Source organism: Aquarana catesbeiana, linkage group LG04 (genome assembly GCF_042186555.1).
Source record: "Aquarana catesbeiana isolate 2022-GZ linkage group LG04, ASM4218655v1, whole genome shotgun sequence".
Lineage (NCBI taxonomy): Eukaryota > Metazoa > Chordata > Amphibia > Anura > Ranidae > Aquarana > Aquarana catesbeiana.
The window spans coordinates 614,822,228-614,844,483 of NC_133327.1; the positions used below are offsets into that span (position 1 = coordinate 614,822,228).

A 22,256-nucleotide genomic window follows, 5' to 3' on the forward strand; every position below is an offset into this window, starting at 1 on the left:
GTGTTTGTAGACAAGGGAGCAGCTATTGCTATGCTAGTACCGTGACTCACGGAGAGGACTTCTGTCATTCCTGAGCATGTGCATGGAAGTATGGGAAACCACTGAGCTGATTTATGAACGGATCTCCATACCTGATTATTAATAGTTTTTACTGCTGGTTAGAGGATGAGAGCTGAGATCTCAGGGGTTGCTGTTGGCATTTTTTTTTATTTTTCTTTACACCAAAGTGGTCTTTTTTTTTTTTTTTTTTTTTTTTTTTATAATGGTGGTTCCAAAAATATTATATATATATATATATATATATATTTAATATATATAATATTTTTATATATATATATATATATATATATATATATATATATATATATATATATATATATATATATTAAATTAAATATTTTTATATATAAATTTTTTTTTTTTTTTTTTTTTTTTTTTTTTATTTGTGTAGCCCTTGGCAGTCCATTTCCAATTGGTCGTACCATACTGTTGGCACCAGGAACATGTGCACGTTTAGAAGAGATTAGTTTTACCTACAGGTAAGCCTTATACCTGTAGGTAAAAATCCCAAAGCGGGCTTTACTACTGATTTTTAAAATTGGGGCCACAGGTTTACTACGTCTTACCCAAAAGTCACCCATTCCTGATTTATACTTCTGATTCTCACGTATACAGCCTGTCTACATTTGCTGAGGTTTGGGGTGAGTCCTGGTACTCTTGTGGCCACAAATTTATTTTATTTTTTTCTAACCCCTGTCAACCTGGTTGCAGGTTCTGCACAGATAAGAGGCTCTTCTGCTGCCCGCTCAGTCCCATGCCGCCATATTCCTACATGTCATCAGGAAGCTGCCGGCTCCTCCAGGTTCAGTCCCAATGACGTGCCACAAGGCCTGCCCTGTCCTTCTCTCTCAATGAAGGACTATGCCTCCTGGAATATGTGGCGTGCATATCCCTTAAGGCACAGTGGGTGAAGTGCACGTCAATTAGCCTATAAGTGCTATTTGAACAGCAAAGGGGAGGAGAAGTGCAGAGGTGGGAAGTCAGAATTTAGGCTCCGTTAACAAATGAGCGATCTGGATCGTGGGTGAAATGCCGTGATTCTGCCCGCAATTCCAAAATTGGTTGTGACAAATTCATTCAAGTGACAAGTTGAAGTACAATTGCGGCAAAAATTGTGACCGCAAATGCTCCTAGCTCTGTGCCAAGATTTGGTACCTGAGCTTCTTTTTAGATGGTTTTTGTAGCGGAGGGAGGCCCATTCAAATGGTGCCGCTACAAAAACAAAAGGAGTGGCTGCAGATCACTCGGGCGTGAATGGAGCCTTAGGGTAAGGTTCCACTATAAGCACACTTGTCTCTTACTTGCATTACACCAAAGCTGGCCATACATGGATTGAAACCCTGCTGAACTGGACAAATTTTGATCCATATATGGCCACTGGAGTTGAACAGAGACCGATCTAGTGATCAGCTTCTGGTCAACCACTCTGTCGGATTTTAACCGCTTGATCAGTGCTGCAGGCTATAGACAGAAGTGCTGATCAGTGTATTCTGACGGCAGGGAAGTATCCCCACTGCCAGATTACAAAGGCACGGGCGGGGGGGGGGAGTCCTCTGTCCACTTCGAATTGGTGGATGTGGGTATTGGGTCAGTTCAATTAACGAAAAATACTGAGGGCTGTCTAAGTTATGATCATACTTCTCCTCCATCCTGATCTGTCTAGTGCTATTCCACACATTAGCACTTACCCCTTCCTACTACCTCTCTAAGCCAGGAAGTGTTAAACGTCTGCTGATTACCTGCTATGGAACTGTATGACCTATCATAATGTCATTGTATCTGTTCCTCTGGAAAGCCTATGCTCATCCAGCACAGGCAGCGGCTACACGTGTTCTGGAAGCATGGACATAAGGGTGGCTATGGCAGGGCTCTGTAGGATCCTGCCAGCCAAGAAGCCACCCTAAATTGGAAATTGGGGTCAATGATCAGGGGACTGGGTGAAAGAGAATGAAAGGCAGATAAAGCTCAGACAACGTAAAGGCTCCCATACACAGCTTAAAGTGGTTGTTAACCTCAGACATGAAATATGAACAAAGCATATCTCTCTATAGCGTGTACTTGTCTAGATTAGGAGCACTAAGTGTCATTTCTGTCTGCTGCTTTGTTCCTCTGCTATTGGCATGAGTTTTCCTGACACAAGAGCAGAAAAGGGGCTGGGGAGGGACCTCTAGCTGATTGACAGCCTCTATTTCTGTGTGGAGGTGGGTGTCTGTTCTCCAATCAGCTCTCTGAGCTCTCCTCGCTGAGCTCTGCAGAGTGTAACTTCCGCTGTCAACCTCCTTCTTTTTTTTTTTTTCTAACAGCTCAGACAAATTTTTTAAACTCTGGACTATGAACGTATGTAGAGAATACTGCAGATAAGCAGGTACAACCTATGTAGGTGGATTTGTTTCATCTGTGTATCACTTGAGGCTAGTCGCTTTACTGGGTATATGTAGGCTTACATCCACTTTAAATATTGGCAGGTTTTTGCTAAATCAGCCAAAATTTGGAGCCATGGTTGCCTCTGTCAGCACAAAAATTGTCACCCAAACAGCAACTGCTTCCAGTCAAGTTCAGGCATGGTTTTGGTACTCTGACAGCTACAGGTGCCAGTTGCCAAAATAAAATAGCCGGCAGGGGGAACTTATCCATCCAGGCTGTTATCGTGGAGGGAGAAATCTGTAAGATTTCCAAATGAAAGGAATTTCTAAATGTATGGCCAGCTTTAAGTCTTACATTGTGAAATTTATAAAAATATAAATTAAGGTTTAATATCACTTTTATAGTTAAAAATAATAAACTGTCCTCTCCCACAAACCTATATGCTGTGCTGGTTGACCTTTTAGGGCAAGGGTGTCAAACTCCATTTCATGGGTGCTGTGGCTGTGCAAGATTTGTAGGAGAAATTCTGTACGCTACTGCTGAGACGGGGGGGGGGGGGGGGGGGGGGCAGGCAGAGCCAAGCCTCTGCACAAAGAAAAGCAGTATCTGGCGAAGGAGTTCTATCCTCCTCTCTGATGCTGACTGCTGAGACCAGGTGGAGAAGAGGGTGCCACAGCTACAGGAGAGGTGTGAGGGCCACATAAAATGGCCTGGTGGGCCAGATTTGACCCATGGGCCTTGTTTGACTCATGTTTTAGAGGAACCGTTTATTTAGTAACATTGGATAACAGACCCAACGCCTTCTTATATTCTGATCTGAATTTTTTTTTTTTGCAGTCCATGTGGTTTTGGATAAAATTGTACTTTTTTTTTTTTTTTTTTTTTTTTTTCTGTTGGTAAAGTTGAATGCAGCGCATGGTTCTTCTGTAGTCTGCTCTCGTCTGTCTATTCCTGGAGGGGCCTTCTCTTTGGCTCCGGGTCAGACCTCTAGTGGCTAATTAAGTGTGGCATTATCAGTACACAGCTGATCTTTGACACTATGCGGATCTCTCATTTGAATACGTTGACTGTGTGCAGTTTTATTATTTGGGTTGGATGGATATTTATCAGAGGTCATCTATGGTCATGGGAACATTAAAACCTGCTGGTTGCCTTCATTCCAGAGATGTGCAGTAAACCTGAATACAGCGGGGTGGATGTGAGTGCTCATTCACCCATTTATTAAACCAACAGTTCCCATTATCATTGTGAAAGAGCTTCTCTTTTTATTCAGCATTATATCGGAGCCAACAATGCTGCTCCCAGCACAGCGTGTAGAAGCAGGTGTGATAATTGGAGGATTGAAGAGGAGATAAAAATCATTCTCACCAATACAATGAGCGGCCAGTTAAAGCTAGCACTGCTCGACTGGCCAATGGGATCCTTTGGATTTTCTGCTGCGTTAGGCCTGATTTTTGTACTTCTTCATGGTCTGGATGTTCTCGTAACTATCTCTGCATACTTCACTCGTTACAACATCAAAGCACTATGTGACTTACACTATGTAAAGGCTTTTTTTAATAGAGTGTAGGAGGGTTGGAACCCCTAAAGAGAAAACAAATCAGCGCAATAAAATGTCACAAAAATAAAAGCTGCTGAACACCAAGGGTCAAAATTTCAAATCCCTAAGGTAAAATCATAGAGCAGGTAGTGCAGTGCTAAAATAAGTCCAAAACAAAAATGTTAATAATAGAAAGACAATCCGTGCAGTCTTCTGTGATGAACTACAAGTCTAAGCATGCAGGTGACTTTGTGGGAAAGAACCTCCAGAGTAGAAGATGGCCGCTCACCTCATTAAATGGACCCTTTGATTATAGAGGGTCTCATTTGCCTTCCCACTTGGGGTATAAATTATGAAATCAGCACATATCCTAGATGATCCCCTCTTGGATGGATAGAATAATCTGCACTATCCCATGTCATCCAAGAGGGGATCATCTAGGGCAGTGGTCATCAACCCTGTCCTCAGGGCCCACTAACAAGCCAGGTTTTATGTATTACCTTGGGGAGATGCAGACTAGAATACTGCAATCACTGAGCAGCAAATGATATCACCTGTGATGTATTCCAGTTATCTTGCAAACCTGGCCTGTTAGTGGGCCCTGAGGACAGGAGTTGATGACCACTGATCTAGGATATATGTGCTGATTTCATCATTTATACCCCAAGTGGGAAGGTGTATGAGACCCTGTATAATCAAAGGGTCCATTTAATGAGGTGAGCGGCCATCTTCTACTCTGGAGGTTCTTTCCCGCAAAGTCGCCTACATGCTTAGACTTGTAGGTTGGAACCCCTGTCTGATGTTGCATCTCTGTTCCTGCTGGGGAGGTTCACCCACACTATTGGTCCAGATGACCCTTGCGCGAACCTTTCAGTAGAGGGGGAAAAAAAAACCCGGCATCTCTGGTCGGAGCCACTGTACTAACGATCCGACATTAGTACAGCATGCTTGTCTGACAAGCCGGCTAGGCAAACGCACAGCTCGAATGTCGGCTGACAATTCTGTCTGTGTATGTGGCTTAAGGCCACAAGTGTACACTAAGAAAATTGGGCGAACGATTGTCCAGTTTTCCTCGCTGTTTCTCAGCAGGTCCAAACCAAGAATTGTACAAAAATTGTCGCATGACCAATGCTTTTTTTTTTTTTTTTTTTTTTTTTATCGTTTTTGATTATGCGCAGTGTTGCTTTTTCTTGTACAAAAACAGTACATATTACACGAAAATTGTTCTGTTTATGTACAAGAACAATTTTGGAGTTTGTCCTATAGGATATTTTTGTTTGGAAACACTGAATCGGATGTCGACAGTTGTGTACACACTATATGGAAATTGAACGACCATTCCTTGCACTGAATTTTTCTTTTGATTTTTCTCTTAGTGCTTACCCCACTATGTTTAGTGGATGTAAACCCAATGTCATCCTTTCTAAACTACTGCCATAGGGGTTATCTATAAGGATATACATGCCTCCTGCATGTATCTTTACCTGTCAAATGTCTCCCCTCTGTCTGTTATGAGACCCGAAAAACTGCAGATTCTGTGGGTGGGTCTGTTGTCTGGAGCTCGGTGGGTGGAGTCGTGATGTCAGTAGACTCCCCGCCCACCTCTACACTCCCCTTGTCAATATGCATTTTCTCCTGTGTTTTTCTTACACTGAACTTCTGCTATGATCTCTAACATCCAGTGAAAAGACAGGAAAGTAACCACATGACTTCAGCATGCCAAATTATGCTGAGGTGTGGAACAGCCAATCCTTGCAGAGCTGCTGAAGAAAGGAGTGGGGGAGGGAATTAAAAATAATGCATGTCTTAGGCTAGTGCACGAGATGTAAATCACCTGTCACTCACACCAAGGGGGAGGATTTGACAAAGTTTTTCTCTGTCAAGATTTATCTCACTGAACAATAAAAGAGGATTGCTCAGAGATGGATTCACTCTTTGTGGCAAGACTGGGCTCAAATGATAGGAAATCTTATACTCTACATTATGACATAAAAAAAAATTAAATGTTTGCGTTTACATCCACTTTAAGAAAGATTGGAGTTGATTTACTAAAACTGGAAAATGCAGAATCTGGTGCTGCTCTGCATAGAAACCAACTTCCAGGTTTATTGTCAACATTGCCTTGAACAAGGTGAAGTTAGAAACTGGCTAACATGCAGAGCTGCACCAGATTTTGCACTCTCCGGGTTTAGTAAATTAACCCTTTTGCCTCTTCCTGCTCTATTTCTCAGGATGAGAAGTAAAGTAAAATCTCCCCAATGGGACATAGGCAGAAAACACAAGCTTGATGGGGTGGGGAAGGGTTTAACCCTAGCCTATCCAAAACTTAAAAAAAAAAATTGGTATTGCTAGTTTTGATGTCTTCTGACAAGGTAGAGGCAATGTGAACATGAGAAAATTGAGGATAATTGTTGGGGGGGGGGGGGGGGGGGTGAGGTGCTTAAAGGGTCAATGCATGATGGTCATTTAGAGGACAGTCAATGAAAATTTAGAAGATGTGCAAAGGTATGGATTTTACCAATTTTATTTTTTAGTTTCTCACTCATGTGGACTAAACAACCACCACAATAGTACCCCCTTCCTCACAAATATATGTGGATTTGTTGCACTTGTGAAAACCACATTCTATGTGCTCAGCAATGATTGCATGTTTGAAGAGCACCAGTCCTAAAGCAAAAGACCTCAAGGTTCTGTTAGTATCCGTTATGTAGTGACTCATGCTAAATTTCCATGGGTAGTGAATAGAGCTGCACGATTCTGGGCAAAATGAGAATCACAATTTTTTCGCTTAGAATAAAAAGATCACAATTCTCGCGACCTAAAATCTTTCACATTATACAAAAATGGGCTAACTTTACTGGTTAGTATTTTTTTTTTTTTTTTAATTCAATAAAGTAATTCTTTCCAAAAAAATTGCATTTGAAAGACCGCTACGCAAATACAGTGTGTCATAAAATATTTCAACAACCACCATTTTATTCTCGGAGATATATATATATATATATATATATATATATATATATATATATATATATATTAGTATGTATGTAATTTTCTAGCAAAAAAAATGATTTTAACTTGAAACCAACAAATGTCAGAAAAAGGTTTAGTGTTTAAGAGCCGGTTCACACGGGGGCGACTTGTCAGGCGACCTAGCCGCCTGACAAGTCGCCTCCCGTTCTGTACAATGGAACCGTTCTAATCGGAGCGACGCAAGTCGCTCCGACTTAGAAGAAAGGTTCCTGTACTACTTTGGGGGCGACTTGCATAGACTTCTATACAGAAGTCGTCTTGCAAGTCGCCGCGGCAGTCGTGTGCCTCGGTGAGGCGACCTGCAAGTCGTGCCGCTTCTAATGTGAACCGGCGCTCAGTGATTAAACTTTTTTCCCTTGACAAATTGTTACAATTATACTTAAGTTCAACTGATAAAGAATGTTTTGATTCTTGGCAGACTGCCCAGTTTTTTCCTTCCTTTCTTGGCTTCAGAAGAGCAGAGAGAATTCTTGCATAGAAAGAATCGGGAAACACTTTAGTCAAGATCGCAATAACGATTCTTGACGATTAATCGTGCAGCTTTAGTAGTGAGTCATGACTTTGAAAGTAGTTTGCTATACATGGGCGGGTGAGTTGCTTCCGTCATATCCTTCTCACAGGTGGTTGTGTTTCCCAGCAGTCCTTTTAATAAGAATTAATCCTATTCCTTAGTGTCTGTCAGAGTCAGATTTATAGCTAAAACTTTAGTGACAGGTTCTAGACTGTTTTGCACCACTTGTAAGTTTCATAGACTAGACCAGAGATATGCAATTAGTGGACCTCCAGATGTTGCAAAACTACATGTCCCATCATACCTTTGCTTCTGGGTGTCTTGCTTGTGGCTGTCAGTCTTGCTATGCCTCATGGGACTTTTAGTTCTGCAACAGCTGGAGGTCCGCTAATTGCATATCCCTGGACTAGACCAACCTAGCCTTTCCTAACCTGGATTCCATGGAACCCTCAGGCTCCTCCTGAGTTTGTTGGGGGTTCCTTGAGCAGTTGTAAATTTAATCTCTCCCCTACATGCACCGCCAATGCTAGGGCTCAAATTTTCACAGGCCACTAATGTAAGAAGCCCCTTGTGCACATACCACTAATGTAAAGACACCACAGTTTTTGCTGTCTGCTTCTCTCCGGTTAATTTAGTTTCAGTGTTACTGAAAATAATTTTGTGGATAATCTGCCTTAGATTTCAAATACTCTAGGACACAACAATTATTTAAAATGCTACAATTTATGATCACACTGTTGTGACCTTTTTTAGGTTTATTCATTTTTGGTAGAGTTTCCCCTAGACCTGAAAATTATTTGAAAGGGTTCCTTATTAAGAAAGGCAGGACGACTGCTGTTGGTGAAGGCTTTGCTTTCTTCAGAATTGCAAATGATTAAAGTGGAAGTAAAACCCATCAGTCTAACAGTTTTAAACAGTTACATTTCCCGGCATGCCGAGAATGCCAACTGTCACATTGGTTGTGCTCTCCACCAAACTGTCAAACCATCCAATGGCTGGTGTCATAACTGATCACACGTGCAGCATCATAGCAGTTAAAGATTAAACAGAGGCCAAGATGGCAGCTTTCTTGGCTGGAAAAGATAGGAGGGTTTACTTCCACTTTAAATTTTGAATTGAACATGGTGACCTTTTCCAATTTCATTATCGGTAGATATGATTCTGTTTTTTCCTTTATACTTGTCCCACGCTTTTGTAATGGAAGATGGTTAAAGATGACCTACCAAATGTTGGGATCATTTTGACTGTTGCCCACAAATTGAGTTTATGTTTGTATGGTAATATTCATGTTTTAGTTAATAACTTTTTGCCAAGCATAAGTAGAACCTTGACTGACCAGAAAAAAAAAAACAAAAACTGACAGCCATAATTTAAAGTGTAGTAACACATAGCAGCCAATCAGAAGTGAGCTCAAGTCAGGCCAACAGAAGATGGATTCCAATTGGTCATTCTGGGCTAGTGCACTTGCGAATAAGAATGTGTATAGATGGAGTATAATACACAAAATAATGGATCTTGACATGGAGGGGTTAATTCACTAAAACTGGAGAGTGCAAAATCTGGCGCAGCTGTGCATGGTAGCCAATCGGCTCAAAAGTTGGCTTGTCTAATTAAGCTTTGACTATAAAAACTGGAATCGGATTGTTAGCTATGTAGAAATGCACACTCCAGTTTTAGTAAATCCGCTTTGGAAGGGATCTCCCAGAAGGTGGTTTGTTTTTCTTTTTTTTGTTGGATAAAAGATCAATTTTTACAAGTGTTGTGGTTTTTTTTTTTTTTTTTTTTTTTTATGTCTGGGTACAGTTGACAAAGTACAAGCATTTGGTTTGATTAAAAATATCTGGTAATTTTCCTTTCAGAACAAGACTCGTCAAACAAATAAAAGCCCATAAAATTATAATGTGCCATTAAGAGTGTTAATTTACTGAGAAAATAATATTATAGGCTGGTTAAATTGTCCTGGCTGATGGTCTTTTGTATCGGAGGCTCTATACATGCCTTGGCTTGCCCAGATTTGCTTGCTCTTCTCTACATTTTCCCACAGTTATCTGTGAACAAGATGGAATCCTGTTCTTTTGAATATGAAACATATTTAGGCTGTATTCCAAGTAGAGCCTCACAAAGAAGGGCTTTCCTTCAAAGGCTGCAAGCTCGGTCAAGTTATTAGAGGTAGCATTATGCTGACTTTTGAAGTTATCTTTGTACCTACACCTTCAAGGTGTTTACCTAGCTCCATAAATGCTATATATGCTTCTGGTTTGTCTTCTGTGTAATTACTACATTCCATTTGTTTCCAAATGGCTTTGGGAACCACAGATGGTACTGTGGATGAGCCAAATTGTTTTTAGCTAGTTTCGGCTTTGCATAACTGGGAACTTTTAGGAGCAAATCCTTAGGATCTGTGTATACAGCTAGGGTTTAGTACCCCACATTTCAGAACTGCCAACTCAGCGCTGCAACTTTTTTTTTTTTTTTTTTATTTATTTATTTTCTTTTGTTACCAGTGCCCTTTTATCTAACGTTCTCTTCCTTGTTTAAGTTTTTACATTTATTCCCAAAGCGGGCCATACATGGTGTAAATTTCTTTCCTACAACCACGGGTTGCAGGAAAGAATTTCACATGATTACCCCATCAACACAGTGTTGACAGGGGAATCCCTCCTGCCAAGCACTTGTCCTCTCCCAGTGGGGGAAGTCATCCCCGCCGGTAGAGGACAGTAATTATTGCTAGTGGCTATAGCAGCCACTAGCTATAATCGCAAGAGAATCTGGCAGGCTTGTTGTACCTAAGTTGGTCGATGAACTTGGTACATTCAGCCTGCCCATTAATGGTTCAAATCTCAGCCGGTTCAGCAGGATTCAAACCGTGTATGGCCAGCATTAGATGGAATGTGTTTTTCTGTCAACTGGCAGTTGGCTGTCTTTTTATAAAGTCCTAAATTTGGATTACATCCTGTATATAAAAAAAAAAAAATGCGTTAACTTTTATAAGTGTGTGTGTGTGTGTGTGTGTGTGGTTTTTTTTTTTTTTTGTGCCAAAATAACTGTCCAAAGTTTCAAGCTTATGGTAATTTTTGTTAAAATCAATTTCAGCATTCACGGATACTCTGCTACACGGGGAGCTATTGAAAAGGGTGGGAGTTGCAGTGTTACAGCAGGCAACCCTGAGAGGCAGCTGCAAATTTTGTGTTTCTTTACATTAAAAAAAAAAAAAAAAATGCTTTACTGAACATCTGTATTCTACAGAATCCAATTGTTGTACTCCGATCACCAAGGAGCACTTCAGAAACCACCCGTGCATCTATTCGGAATTTGCATGTACGAGGTCTTATACATACTCAAGGTTGCAAAGCTATTCTCTCTGCAGGGAGCGTTGCTTCTAAAGCCCCCTTTAATGGTAAAGTAGTTAAAGGTGACGTCATGTTGCCAAGAATTTCAACGTTATATTTTATGGAAAGTTCTCAGCTATGCTGCCTTTTGTTTCTAGCTTGCTTGTGTGAGAGTAAGACTGGAACTTTAGCCACTTCTAGTCATCTTAAAGACATGCAGTAAAGTGGTCCTATTGTAGCTTGAGCTTCTGCCTCTCTGCCTGCTTTTGGGAGTAGAGATAAAAGGTGGCTGAATACAATGGTTGGCAAGCATTCAGAACCGAAGTAGTGCGTGGTGTGTTTTTTTTTTTTTTTTTTTTTAAGCAGTAGATGCTTATGATTATTACAGGAATGTATAAGATGATCTGGTCAGATTAGTGCACCTATAAATGTGACATAGCTGTGCCCTAAAGGTTTCAAATGCTTGGGTCCGAGGCTTTGTATTAAGGAGCTTCTCCTCCCTTCGACCTCACTAAAATTCATCAGTTCTTTCCCTTGTTACCTGATACTTGTGGGAGCAGTGATGGTCTATTGCAGACAAAGCTTTCAAAGAGGTGCTGAAAAGCAAAATCTCCCAGGAGTCCTCACTTCAGATGCTCAGTGAATTATTGTTTGCCGTAGAACCATGAGTATATGTACATATTTTGCTTCCCCAGTATCCGGTCTGTGTGTTTGCTGTTAACTTTTTTTTTTTTTTTTTTTTTTTTTTTAACCTCCTTTTTTGAGTTTTAAATCGGTTTCTATTTCCAATCTCAGAGTGAAATGGAAGTGTTTATTAGCTCTTCCTAGTTAGGTCCATGAGACTCATTAGTGTTGACAAAGATTAGTAATTTAAGGTGAAAGGTCTCTGCTGAATCACCCTGGATAAGTTAGCTTAAAGGGGTGAAAGCGGATCACATTTGATTCACCTAATCTGTTACCGGTTTAGGTCTAAATGGGAACAAATATAGTATTAGACAAGTTGTGTGTTTGAGTGTATGCAGAATAGAAAATGTTGATTTAAAAAAAAGGGACCAACGTTAAATCTACCTTCTGCAATTTTTTTTTCTTGTCTAATGTTTTGGTAGGACATTACTCACTTTGGACTACCACATTCTTCGTGTTTATTTATTCTATATATAAATTTATATTCATATTAAATTATATTTTTTTTTTTTTTCGTCAATGCATGAGATGCAATATATTAAGTGTTTTTGTCTTTTAGTTAACAGTAATATTAACACTGAATTTTTAAATTTTTCAGAGATCTTACGCACTTGTCGTTGAGGCATGGGACTACAATAATGAAACCAATGGTAAGCATATAAACCATGTACATACCTCTTCCCCCTTCAAATGGTTTTTGTGGGCTCATATTAAAACCTCCAAGTACACCACATAAAAATAATGGGTTAATTGTGGAACATGGCACAGGAATATTTCACTGTTGAAGTCCCCAGAACAAAAAAGGCAGACTCCAGCTATAACTGAAGTATCCCTTTTTGCATGGACTGACCCTTTAATGTAACAAGTCACCGCTGCGTTCAGTCAGTAAAGTGAGAAGGCACTCGAGCCTATTTATTCTATATTTCATCCCCTTGGCACATTTTTCAGAGCTCAAAAAAGTAAACAAAAGAGCAGCAACAGACCGATCCTGTCAAGAGACCACAGTGGGACTCCTTTTTGACCTCCAAGTCAAACTGCTGGATTCTGTGATAGAAGTTTGTTTTAATTTCTTCATTTTGCCGCAAGCTAATGGTATTCCTGGGGCTTGTCATTGAAGTGGTGATCGGCATACTCCGGAGATTGAAAGCCCCCCTCCGAAAAAAGAACATTATTGGTTATAAAAATGTTTTGAAATGTACGAAGATGAAGGCAGGTGCAGACCAAGGTCACTGTAAGCCCTACATAACTTATTGCTGTTTTCCTCTAAGGATTGTGGGAAGTAATGTACTTAGTGGTGTGTGTGTGTGTGTGTGTGTGTGTGTGTGTGTGTGTGTGTGTGTGTGTGTGTGTGTGTGTTTTTTTTTTTTTTTTGTTTTTGTTTTTTTGCCTTCCAACATTTGATACTTCACATAAAACAATGTCTAAAAGCACCAATAATGACCCTTTAAAATGGATCCTCCAATAAGATTCCTCTAAGGATAACGTGTGTATGCAGAAGAGCTACTAATGTTAAATGTGAACTATAAGACCAATGCAGTCTGTTTAATTTCTGACTTTGTAGGCTAAAAGGTGGCTGTTCACAAGTTAACTTCAATGTCTTTAAGCTGGATTACTTAACTTTGTATAGAATAATCTATACTTGGACTAGATTTGTTCAGTTATAATCTTGTTAATGTTAACAGATCACTTTCATAAATTTGTCATTTCTGACCATTCAGGGCCCATTCAAGCATACATGAACTCAAGGCTTTATGCATTGGCAAGCATTGTTTCTTTTGCCGATTTAAAAAAAAAAAAAAAAAAAAGCCCCCCCCCCCCCCCCCAACACCTATACTAACTAACCAGCGTAAGAAAGATGTATACACCTATTTTCATCCCACTCCAGTCACATGATCACCTGTGTCAGCCAGCGACAGCTGCAGGGGAATAAAGAGGGTGCCGGGCAACAGCTGGGAAAGCCTGGAGCGATGACAACACCCATAGGCTTCCATGGGGCAGCTTTTGTTTGTGGTTCCTCCTCTTCCCTGCAGCCACTGCTGCCTGACATAGGGGGACCTGGATTATGTTACCTGACTAGAGTAGGTTAGTTGGCATAGGAGGGAGCATTTTTAAGACTAGTTGGGCTTTAGCTGGAATTCTATTCACTTTTGTTTCCCAACAACACCATGCATGTGTCTTCTGATATTTTGGGTTTGGTGTTGATGCTTGGATGCCTTTATTTGCTATGTGGGTGAGCATTTGGGGCCCATGGGAGCACTCACAGAACACTAAAGCACATCAGTGCACAATACAGTGTGTGCGCATAAGTTTGAATCTGATCCTAAAGTAAACTAGATTTGAAATCAAGTGAATAGAACTGGTGTAAGGTACGATTTTAAAGGTAACCATTTTATTGACTGGCCTTCAAGGGCACCCAGAGTTGCCTATGGAAATCTCCTCTTTCAGATAGTTTGCACATAGGCAAGCCTACCACCACTGCCACAACTGCATGGTTTTGACCAGGCCTCTCAATTGGGTGCTAAGGTTTCAGTTAAGCGTTGTCAATGTAGAGTCTGTTCACGGAGCTCCAGAGCCCAGCAACAAAGTGGTAGAGAATATATTGGCTCAATAATGGTGCTTTGCATCCAAATCTTGGTTTATAACAGGGGTCTCCAGACTGACCCGAGGGCCAGATGCGGCCCTTTGCTTGCCTTTATCTGGCGTTTGGGGCACTACTCCGACTGACACCGATGATGGGCCTGTGTTTTCTTCAACTGATGCCAATGCATTTTCTGCTTCCGCTGCCCAGTCGGACCCCTCTAATGCCCGAATGACAGTAAACTTGGCCCTTTGTTCAAAAAGTTTGGAGACCTCTGAGGTATAACCTTTTCTTTAAGACAAAATAGTTTGTGTCTAAACTGCATGACTGTAGCTTCCTATTTGTAATCCCTCACGTGCTTTCACTTAATCTTGTCAAGGCGAGCTTAATTCAAGAATTCTGTGGCAAAGAATGCCTTTGCATAAAAATCTGTTTTTTGTTGACATTAGCGCTAAATATAGCGTACCGCACTTGTTGATGGTGTGGTATAGTTTCCAGCGATCCTCAAGTAAAAATATGCAAAGTTATTGTACCTTGGAGAATAGGCATACATATCTCAGCTAAATTGTCCAGACGTTGATTTCCCTGTGTACAAAATGTGAAAAACATCAACAGAGAAATGAGTTTCAAATGTACAGCAGGAGGTTCTCAAAGGGCATCTAACTGCTCCTTCTTATTTCACTCTTGTTACCTAGTATACATTTTTAAGAGAGGGCCACAACCTTTTTTTTTTTTTCTTTCTTTTTCTGGTTTTCTTCAATAGAAACTCATGCTAGGGGTAACTTTGTAAAAAGTTGTGAGTCATTACTGTGACCGTATCTGTCTGCTTGAGATCAGACACATATTGTAGCATTCTATGAAAATTCGCCCATCTTTAATTCTGGTGAGATGTCGTATATTGGGTTGGATACTTTTTGTTTTGTGTTAATGCCTTTTCACAGACTTGTCTGTCTTGAGATGTGTAAATCTTTTGGAATTTATTAGTCTTGAGGGGGGCTGTCTTGTATCAGTTAAGTGACACTATTGGTCATGGGGAACTGCGTGAACTGGAAACTAAGCTTAAGGCTTAGCCATATATGGGTAGAATTTCCTTTTGAATGGAAAAACGGAATGGACATTCTGAAAAACCTTTATTTGATTACCATGCCAATGGTACCGTCAATGACTCCATAAAATTATATTAGAAAGCCCTTAAAACGTTTATTCGCTTACCATGCCAATGGTTCAAATTTTAGTGTTCGATTTTTGGGATGCACAGAAGAAATGTGATGTTTGCCTGTTACCCTATTTCATAGCAATGTTTGTGGCCGACAAGAAAAATTCTACTTCTGCACCAAAATTTATAGCACATGTGCATTACAAGAAGTATAGTTCAGTTAGAATTTTTGTTCAGATGAGAAAAATAAAATTGCCATCCTTGGCCTCGTGTGAGGGTGTTTTTTTTTTTTTTTTTTTTTTTTTTTTTTTTTTTTTTATTCTCTCTCTCTCTCTCTCACACTCTCACACTCACACTCACACTCACACTCACACTCACACTCACACTCACACTCACACTCACACTCACACTCTCACACTCACACTCACACTCACACTCACACACACTGTTGTCCCATTGTGCCTATGACCATTTTGAAAATCAAACCAATGTTCTGAAAATTACCATTTAAGTGAAATTCTAACTGTGTATGACTTACTGAACTGTAGGTGGGTTTCTTAAAGTGCTGGTACCTCAAAGAAGAATCTGTTCTGCTGCATGGAGATTTTCTAGTAAGCGGACAATCTGTGTGTGGTAATGAGCACTTCTGACTTTCGGAAGACTCATTGCCCAATAAATTGCAGCAGGCAGTCTAACCTTGGGACGGGACTGGGTTGTTTGTTGCCATTCTAGGAAAAGATGGTTACAAGCTTGGGTTTAAGCATTAACTGCTCCGACGGATCATAGCTTCATGTTCCTTTTACCTCGATTCTGCGCATAAGTCATTAAGTGTATTTGTTATACGAGGCACTCTGTTTCTTGTTTGCTATGCTAAATGCTGTTCTCCTGTGCTGATCATTCTTCACTTTACATTCAAAGCAGGGCTTGCTGCAGGTCGTAAGGCAGTGTCAGATCGTTTAAGTCATAAGGCCCAAGGTACAGAGCGAAATACCACAGATATATACCATATTCCGGGTTGCTGTGAAATATTATTCCAGGTTACAGTGTTAAGCAGACACACGTGTTTTGAAAAGGACAGGTTGTGTGTCTTGGCACATCCATGCCAGTAGTTCACGTTAAGTTTTCTGTTAGTGTTTTGCTGAGCATTGGCTGCAGTTGTCACCCTGAGCTGACTTTTTTTTTCCTGGTAGAACTTTTAGAATGTTTATCAATCTTTAAATTTTGCTTACTAAAGAGGAACGTCATTATTAAAAATTCTATATATTTTAGGAAAACTAGATTTATAAAAGCGGGTAAATTGCAAAGTGTTTTACCTATTTTGCAACGTTTGTCCATTTTTAAATGCTTATGGTCAAGACCGATGATTTATCCTATATTTTGTGAAGACTCTCAGATTAAATTGATTTTGTCATTCAGTGATAAGGGGAGATCTTTATTTGGACTACTACAGGGGTGTCACACCCTCACTGTTTATACTGGTTAATGACTACAGAAAGACTGAGAAAGGTGTGACCTCCTTCACTTGGCTCCATAATGGTCCCATCAGAACAGGACTGGGAGCTCTGATGTGAGGAATTTGATTCTGGAGAATCTCGTCTCCTAGATATGTGTCAACCTGCTGGTTTCTACTTTTACTTTTTTAAATATCTATCTGGGTGGCCTTGGCCTTTAGATTTTAATTACTTGTAATGGTTGACTGAGATTATTGGCAAATCTTTGTAAAATAAACAGTTAAACTTCTTTTTTTTTTTTTTTTTTTTTTCTAGATCCTGATGACATTATAGATAAAGCCCTCCACTCTGGTATGATCAACCCGAATCGTCAATGGCAATTATTAAAGCAAAATGCTGGGATGTCCCATTTTGAGTATCAAATCCGAGTAATCTGTGATGAGCATTATTATGGCTTTGGCTGCAACAAACTTTGTCGACCAAGAGATGATTTCTTTGGACATTATGCCTGCGATCAGAATGGCAACAAAACCTGCATGGAAGGTTGGATGGGACCCGAATGTAACAAAGGTAATGGTTTCTTTAGTTCATACAGTCACAGTTTTCTCCTATGTCAAGCAAATACATTTCCAGTATAACAAAATTATGCTCTTCGTATATTTTGTAAAGCTGTATTCTTCTTTAAACTGAGTATTGTTTTCGGGCCCTAAAAGGAATTTATTTTATTGTGCACACACCCTTTCTTGAGGAGGCTGCTTCTTGGAACAGAAGACAAAATGATTTCCAACTGTGCTCAATTCTGTAACAAATACCATTTTATGATCTCTTGGGGTTCTCCAGGCAAGCTGCATTTTTCTCTCGTTCTTTGAAAATGACAAGTTCCCAGCGTGTCAGGGAAGGCTGTGCTGGGTCTTCTAGTTCCAAACTTTAAGGCATACAATGTACTTTTAAAAGGGAATATAATAGTCTTCAGTACTTTTAGATGTGGAAGAGGTCTGATGTTCCTCTGTGTAATTTTGTATTTGCTGGACCTTTGGTTTATTTTTTTGTTCCATATGCAGGCTTTGCAGCAATGTACTATTGTTTTGCACTGCAATTCTATAAATACAGTGGCCAAGCTAAAATCTCACATTTTTAATATAAACCACAAAACCTATGGAGGAGTAAGGTCCATGTCAGACCAGTGCAAGTTGATGCTTGTGCTTACTTTAATGGACTAGCTCCCTGGCTAGCCCAGACCGTTGCCAAATCCTGTTCACTAGCCAAGGAGTGACATCTTGCTCATCCAGATGTTCTGGCAATATTTTTTATTCTAAGAATACTTTTATGACCTGTTAATTTAATCAGTTTACATCTAGAGGTCTATGCTATAGATGGCATTTAGACCATCTCAGAAGGTATATAAAGTACTGACTGATATATAAGGGCATGCAAGCCGAGGGCAGGGTGCTGGTAATAAGAACTAAAAAGACATAGGGTAGCTGTACACACAAAATAAAAGATGCATCTATGTGAAGATTTAAATGAATGGCAGTAGTCAAAGAAAAACACCTACCCCCTCCATAGGAATGAGCACAGTCGTAACCTCTGGATAGGCATTTTGTTTAATGTAGCAAGTACTGTTTGTATAGTTTTGCGTTTTGGTCTTGTAGTATGAAACTTTTAATAAATCCGCTCCCCCCTTTTTTTTTTTTTTTTTTTTTTCTGGTCTTTCATTGACACACTTATCAAATTTGCTTTCAGCAATATGTCGTCAAGGCTGTAGCCCAAAGCATGGTACCTGTAAGATTCCTGGAGATTGCCGGTAAGTGGCTGAGAACTTCTGAAGTTTTACAGTTTGAACTTTTGGAACCTCTAGTATTCAAATATTTGTGAAGGCAGTCCTTCAAAACTGTGTGTTGGATCGCTGGTCAGTGAGGTATTACAAGGGTTAACACTTTCCAGTCTCCATCTCCCCCCCCCCCCCCCCCCCCCCACACCAAGTCTATCAATAGGCAAAAAAGTGAGGCATTCTTTAGAATGGGATTAGTGAAATCTCTGGGTCCCTTTAGCTCTTGTGAGCCAGCGTTTGAGTGCTGAGAGGTTAATGGCTGAGATGGAATCTTGTCAGTAGACACTGTTTGTTGTCAGGCTTTGAAGTCGTTCATGTCCTGGCTCTGATACAATGGAGAGCAGGTTTTATACATACCCCAACAATTTCATCATTAAAATATTGGGACAATGTGGAATTGCAGATTTTCTTTCATCTAGTCATTTCTGTGTTAAAGCCGAGGTCCCGGCTACTGTGAAGCCGGTCATGTAAAAGTGCAATCCCTGTTTACACAAAACTGTCATATGAAGAATGTATCTAAATGATGTCCTTTTTAATTACAAAATTAGATTCTAGTAGAATGGCAGGTATGATATATGTAGATCAGTAGTGGGAATTGCTGGCATGCTTTGCCACAGGCTCTTGATGTAGATGGGATAAATATGCCATAGCTTATGCCATTCATGTGACCAAATCCTGAGGAAAGGCTTACCATACATCTGTACCAAATATTAAGTAACTCTGATGTAAAGTCAAAATGCAGATGGAAACAAGGGAAGATAGAAGTGGCAGTAAGTTACACACAGACCACCATTGTCTGGCTTCATGGGTATAGCCATTGGTGGGTGGTCACTACACAGGGGTGTTGGGACTGTAAGCAAAAAACTGTCAGTCATGTGACACCACTATTGTATATGTGGCATCAAAAGATAAACTGGTCCTACATTGCAAGATGCATGTTTTGGGGTTTTTGTTTTTTTTGTTAAAAGCTTGTTTTTTTTCAGTACTGTATTTAGAAAACCTTGGCATATGCATCCTAGGACTTGTAGCACATTGACAGCTTTATGGACCATTCTGTGGATCTCTTTGAGGGATCTGAGTAGGAGTTGAGTTCTGCCTTTCTTACAGTCTAATTTTGTAAGGCTTGGCAGCATTTTTTAATCAATTTATTACAGGTATTTGTATAGTGCTGTCAGTTTACGCAGTGCTGTACATATTCTACATTCACATCAGTCCCTGCCCTCGAGCGTACAATCTAAGGTCCCTAACTCGCATGCATGCATGCATACATACATACATACATACTAAGGTCAATTTAGACAGGAGCCAATTAACCTACCAGCATGTCTTCGGAGTGTGGGAGGAAACCTATGCAGCCACAGGGAGAAAATGCAAACTCCAGACAGGTAGTGCTAGGATTGGGATTTGAAGCAATGACCCTAGTGCTGTTAGGCAGAAGTGCTAACCACTTGGCCACTGTCCTGCCCCAGTTAAAGTAGACATTTTGTAAATGTTATGTTTTTGTTCCATTGTGTCTGGGCAGGTTTGCACCACTTGTATGACATGAGTGGACAGATCTATGTGCTGAGATCTGTCTTCCGGACCACTAAAAGATGCGAGCGATTCAACCACCAGCTAAACTGCTCAAAGCGCAGCATGTCTGGTGGGTGGCATGTAGGCTGTCATTGCTGACAAACAATGCTATTTGCCTGGTTGTCAAGCTGGTCTTTTACTTAATGGGAAACTGACCTGGAACATGTATTCAGGTCAGGAGTTCTTCCTAATCTATATGCTTGTTCTGGTCACTGATGCTGAAAATATTGAATACAAAGCCTCAAAAAAGAGTGCTAGACCAGTGAGCTGAGAATCTAAAAATAATTCGTTCAGCAAGACAATATAAAACGGCCAATGTATGCATTTGGACTCTTAGCTGCTTATGAGTCTGGTGCTCCCCTTTTTTTTTTTTTTTTTTTTTGGAGATGGTATTCAGTATTTCCAGCTTTTATACTTGAAAATATCCTGTCTCACTACAGCTATTGTGCCCCATATGTGTCTGTTGATCTGTCAAATCCAGAGCCTCAGGTGTACATTTTCCAGTTTACTACTAAAAATTTTGCAACAGCCTGGCAACTAGCATTTAGGAGGGTCCGCAATGACTGCCTCTATTTCATCCTGGTACAGTTTTAACTTTAAGCTTTCTGCAGAGTATAGGATCATGGCATTTCTTAGATGTTAGTACCAAGGCCTAATGATTTTTGTACTTGTCCCCGAATTAAACGTGCCTTGCTGGGTCCCTGCTGGGACAGGCTTTGTTTTATACTTTAAGGCCCTTTCTCTTTTGTACATCTCACCTCCCACTCTATGCCCAGACATGCACTACTGCTCATATTTGCTTAAGGTGCAACTTTCCCACACACCATTAGCATATTTAAAAAGAAAAAAAAAAAAAGCTCGTCTTTGAGAAGCCGTAACAATAGGAGTTGTGTTTATTGGATCATAAAGAAAAGCAAAATTACAGGCTTATAATGGAGATAGATGTTGATGGTTGTGGTATGTGTTTCTTGAAGACACCAAGAAACCAGGGTGGTAACCTCACTAATGACTTTCACTTTTCTACATGTCTTACTGCAATTGTCTGTATGCAAATATCACCTTTGGAATCAGCCAAAGAATAAAGAGATATTGGGGTGAATTCGGCAGCATTTCAGTTTGCTAGCCTCATCCCTAGAACTATGGGGGGGGTTTTGGTAACTAAATTGATATGATTATGTAGCAAATTATATTTATATTTAAAGCTGAGTTTTTATGCAAGCTTTTTGTAGGGGTTTTTTTTTTTTCTTTTAATCATTGATTTTTATCCACCCTGATCATAGATGAGGATTTTGATTGCTTGGCATTGTGATAATGCACTTTTGCTGATTGCTCCTTGGCCCATTATAAGATGAGCGTAATATATTTCATACATACATGGCATGTATATTTGTGACCCTGATTATTGGTTAAAGATTAACGACTTGATTCTTTAGCCCTATAGCTGCCACTATTAAACGAGTAAAAATAAGCCCAGATACTTTTACACAAGCTGTACGTTAATGTTAGGCATTTTCTGGCATATTTTAGCATCTAGCAGCTTCCTGTGCTGCTTTATGTAGTATAGTTGGCTGTGATCCTTGACAGTTTTTTTTAAATAAGACGAAGGATATCTAAAGCTGCTGTGCTGATTAATAGACCTTGCTGATGTAAATGCTCGGTATGCTCTTATCAAATACCTTTTATGCTTCTAATGGATGCAAATTTCTACATTAACGCCCATGATGTTCTAAAATCTATGCATTCTTTCATATGTTCTTCATTCATTTAAATCCATCTATGACAGATAAATAGGTTTTTCTTAGCATAAAGTATCATTAATGCGATTTTTTTTTTTTTTTCCCCATCCAATGAGGGACACAGGAATGCAGTAATTCTTGGACATGTGCAATATGACCCATGTGTTTAAGAAATATTTTATTTTAAGAATCAATTCCTGTGTCCCTCAATGGACTTTCAAACACACGTTGTACCCAAAATATTAGGCTGGCCATACATGGGTTGAAATTCAACTGGTTCAGCAAGAACCAGCTCAATGTCAACCTGTATGGCCATTCCCGTTTACGAGAAGTCTATCAACTTTTCGTGAATAGTCCTGCTAGAAAATTTTGCATAGGTCAGCACATGCAGCCGATTGATCAGTGTACTCT

General features: G+C 40.0%; 1 protein-coding gene across 1 annotated transcript in view; it reads left to right on the plus strand.

Moving 5' to 3' along the window:
- The window catches only part of JAG1 (jagged canonical Notch ligand 1), an 82,052-nt gene that overhangs the window by 25,069 nt on the left and 34,727 nt on the right, over positions 1-22,256 (plus strand). The window contains exons 3-5 of the mRNA XM_073628267.1: positions 12,120-12,171; positions 17,022-17,276; positions 18,450-18,510. Coding sequence (XP_073484368.1) covers positions 12,120-12,171; positions 17,022-17,276; positions 18,450-18,510 — 368 coding nt within the window. The remainder of the gene's footprint in view (positions 1-12,119; positions 12,172-17,021; positions 17,277-18,449; positions 18,511-22,256) is intronic.